This window comes from Anastrepha ludens, chromosome X (assembly GCF_028408465.1).
Source record: "Anastrepha ludens isolate Willacy chromosome X, idAnaLude1.1, whole genome shotgun sequence".
Lineage (NCBI taxonomy): Eukaryota > Metazoa > Arthropoda > Insecta > Diptera > Tephritidae > Anastrepha > Anastrepha ludens.
Window position 1 is genome coordinate 37,077,338 of NC_071503.1, and position 3,702 is coordinate 37,081,039.

Sequence of the window (3,702 nt, forward strand, 5' to 3'; positions counted from 1 at the left end):
CATCCTGCTCCTCCTCCGGATTTGCAGAACGGAATATCTTCAGCTGGGCCTTCCGTATGCCAAACCGAAGTTTATTTTCCACTTTTTGCAGTGGTTCAAGGCTCTCTTCTGAGATTTGAAGGAGGAACGACACGCTGTGCTTTTGCGGAGCCTCCGCTTTGATGATCGACCAATCGGCCATCGGCACTGAGCGGTTGTGAGCCTGGAGATAGGGAATTAACTGATTGGCTTCAAACTCCATGTTTGGTATCCAGAAGCGAGCCCTCGGCCTTCGTGGTATCTCGCTAGCTGGAATGAGCTTGAGCCTCAAGCCATCCCAGCTGTTCTGAATTTCGCCAATCGCGTTTGTAAGGAAATGCAATGAGTATTGGTCATCACATTTGATTACCCGGCAATCGCGAACCACTTCCACCTAGTCGAAACCTGGGGATTGACCCTCCGGGTTCGCCATGACATGGTCGACGATTATGCGAGACAACCGTGCCTCACTCTCCGACCATTTGTCAAGCACAGGTTTGCCGCGGTTGGAAGTTTCGTCCACCAGTGCCATTTGAAGATGGTCCCGTGCCACCTCACTAAATTGTTTGGTAAGTTTGGAGACAACCGCACCCTGACCTGAGATCTTGTGCTTCTTTGTTGCCCTCTTGTTTTCGTCTTGCGAACAGTTTCGTTTCTTGGCCTCTGTCTTTCGGGCGGTTTGGAATGCCAGGTATTCGTCCACCACCTTTTGACACCTTGCCTTGTCAGCCTCATCTTTGGGATGAGCTTTACCTTCGGTCTCGTTCTTACGAATCCTGCCAAGGATAGCGAGAGACCTCTGGTAGAGCTTATACCTTGATGGGCCTTTATTAGTGCGCTTTTGCCCCATGGCTTTAGCGGATGTTGCTGGTTCATTTATGGTTGTTGGCGTACTGTGGCCCACAGCTTTGCCCTCAACTGTTTCTTGGCTGGAGGCCAAGAGCTCATCCTCTGAGGGTGACCCCGTCATCCTCAGTTCGTCCTTGCTTGTACGTCTTGTCCAATTGTCTGACTGTTTTTTAAGTGCGTCCGTCGCTTCCTCCTGTCTGTCTGTTTGCTTGTCCTGTAGTTCTGTCCGCGTGTTTGGTTTTTTATCAGTCCGTGCTGTCGATGCGTCGGTATGTTTTCCCGTCATTTTGTCCGTTTGTTCCGTGTTTGTTTTACCGTCATCCGAATTTTTAAGTTTTTGTGGTTTCATTTCATCTGGTTCGTAAGGTCACCTGCCCCGCCAAGGGAGCTGCGCATGTCGCCATACGCGGTGACCAAAGAGGATAAAGGGGAAATATCCGGTTGACCATGGCAGCGCCCCATACCATGGCAAGGCCACCGTTACAACCTGAGGCGGCCTGATATCAGGAGGGCTCCGTACGAAGACAGCCTTACTTAGTCCCCCGGCTGCCAAACCCACCCAATAGGCACGGGTCGCATCACACCTTGGGTTGAGGGAGTTTTTTTAACGAAGTTTACGTCTTCGACCTGTGTGGTTCGCGGGAGACCTACTCTCCTACCTTCCATATCTGGGAGGCGTTCCCCTATCCACCACCTGGGGACGCGCCCTATAGGGATAACAGGTTCCCCCAAGGGTGACATTAGGGAAATAATGAGAAAAAATGACGAAATTATTGAAAGCTTACCGTTTACCACAACTATCCAAGCAACTATTAGAACGAATAATGAAGATCCTATTTGGACTAAACAGTACCCTTATCCCATGTCAGATAATAATTTTGTGAATACAGAAATCCAGAAACTTCTCGATAATCAGATAATTCAAAAAAGTAAAAGTCCATAGAACTCTCCGATTTGGACAGTCCCAAAAAAGGGCACCGATGAAAACGGGAAGCCCAAAAGAAGGATGGTTGTAGATTATCAGAAGATTAACGCACAAACAATATCAGACAGATACCCTATCCCAGACGTAAATATTACTATTAAAAACTTAAGGAAAGCTAAAATATTTTCTACTATAAATTTGGAATCAGGATTCCACCAAATACTAATAAAAGAATCAGACAGAGAGAAAACCGCGTTTCGTAGATGATATTCTCCGGCAGTACATTGGAAAATTTGCATACGTATACATAGATGACGTGTTAATATATTCTTTCTCACCCGAAAAACATGTTGAGCATATAAGAACTACTGTAAACGCCTTGCATGACGCCAACATGAAAATCTCTAACGAAAAATCACACTTCTTTCAGAACTCTGTCGAATACTTAGGACATTAAATAAAACACAATAGAATAACGGGGGACCCCAAGAAAATCCGAACAATTAAGGAATATCCTATCCCAAAGACATTAAAAGAACTTAAATCATTCCGGAAGATCATACAGCAAGTTTATTCAAAATTTTGCAGCAATCACTAAACCATTGACAATACATTTACGGCGACAATGGTATAGTAAGTAGAAACAAAAGTTAAGTTAAATTAGATGAGGCACCTCTAGAAGCTATCGAGGAAATCAAGAATGCGCTTCAAGCTCAAGTAGAACTCTATCATCTTGACTTCACGAAACCTTTTGACCTGACTACAGATGCCAGCAATTTCGCTATAGGCGCAGTGCTGTCCCAAAACAGACAACCTATCGCTTTTGTATCACAAACACTCAATGAAACTAAACAAAATTACAGTACCAACGAAAAGGAACTTCTAGCCATTGTATTGCCTACAGAAATTAAGAAATTACGTAAATGGAATTACTAATTTAACAATATGTACATACAGATCACCAATCTTTAATTTACTCTATTTCCGAAAAGAATCCAAATAACAAACAAAAAAGATGGAAGAATTTAATAGAAGAGTATGGTGCGAAATTAGTATACAAACCAGGACATCAGAATGTACTTGCTGATGCTCTCTCAAGGCAACAAATAAATACGACAACTGATTGCTCAGAACACTCAACAGAAAGCTCACCTGTGGATCAGCTTAATAGGGTCAAACAAGCTTTAAACTTTTTCCGAAACAAAATTATACCAATTCACGACGCAAATTAAGACGAAATTGTGTCACAGACTATCTTTACAAATAATACACGACATATAATCTATTATAAAAATAAAGATACCCTAATTTCAAGTTAAAAATCAATTATGCGACCTTACTCCTGGTCTAAATTTAGATGCTCTAAAATTAAATGAAGAAATTTTATTTCATTTCAAAAACGATATCAACTCCATTTTCGCCACATGTAAAGTTGTTGTAGCACAAACACAACTTCAAGACGTAACTGATCCGAACGAACAAAAACAGATTATCATACAAACTCACAAAAGAGCACATAGGAATTATAAAAACAATATACAGGAAATACTTACTCAGTATTTTTGGCCTTCTTTTCGAGAAATGTGTAAAAAGGAAGCAATAAAGAGCGAAGTATGTTTACAAAATAAATACGACAGCACCCTAACAAACAACCAATAGGTAAAACCCCAATACCAACACACGTAGGCGAATATATACAAATGGACATATTCCACATGAATAACTACATATACATTAGTTCCACATGTAAGTATTCCAAATATTCTTATCTACGCAAACTTCCAAATAAAGTAAACTGCCACAAATACATTAAAGAAATACTCACACAAATATACCCTAACACGAAATATTTAATGACAGATAATGAGAATGTGTTTAAGGACATACAACTAAATCAGTATACGACAGAA

General features: G+C 41.4%; 1 protein-coding gene across 1 annotated transcript; it reads right to left on the reverse strand.

The window, feature by feature from the left end:
• Positions 1-412: 412 nt before the first annotated feature.
• LOC128869936 (uncharacterized) lies at positions 413-1,153 on the reverse strand. The gene has a single exon (XM_054112535.1). It carries the CDS (start codon positions 1,151-1,153, stop codon positions 413-415), a length of 741 nt encoding a protein of 246 aa, XP_053968510.1.
• Between the last annotated feature and the right edge of the window lie 2,549 nt (positions 1,154-3,702).

Bases quoted from the DNA above. Each gene is read 5' to 3' on its own strand.
- LOC128869936 (XM_054112535.1), bottom strand. From the start codon at position 1,153: ATGACGGGAAAACATACCGACGCATCGACAGCACGGACTGATAAAAAA.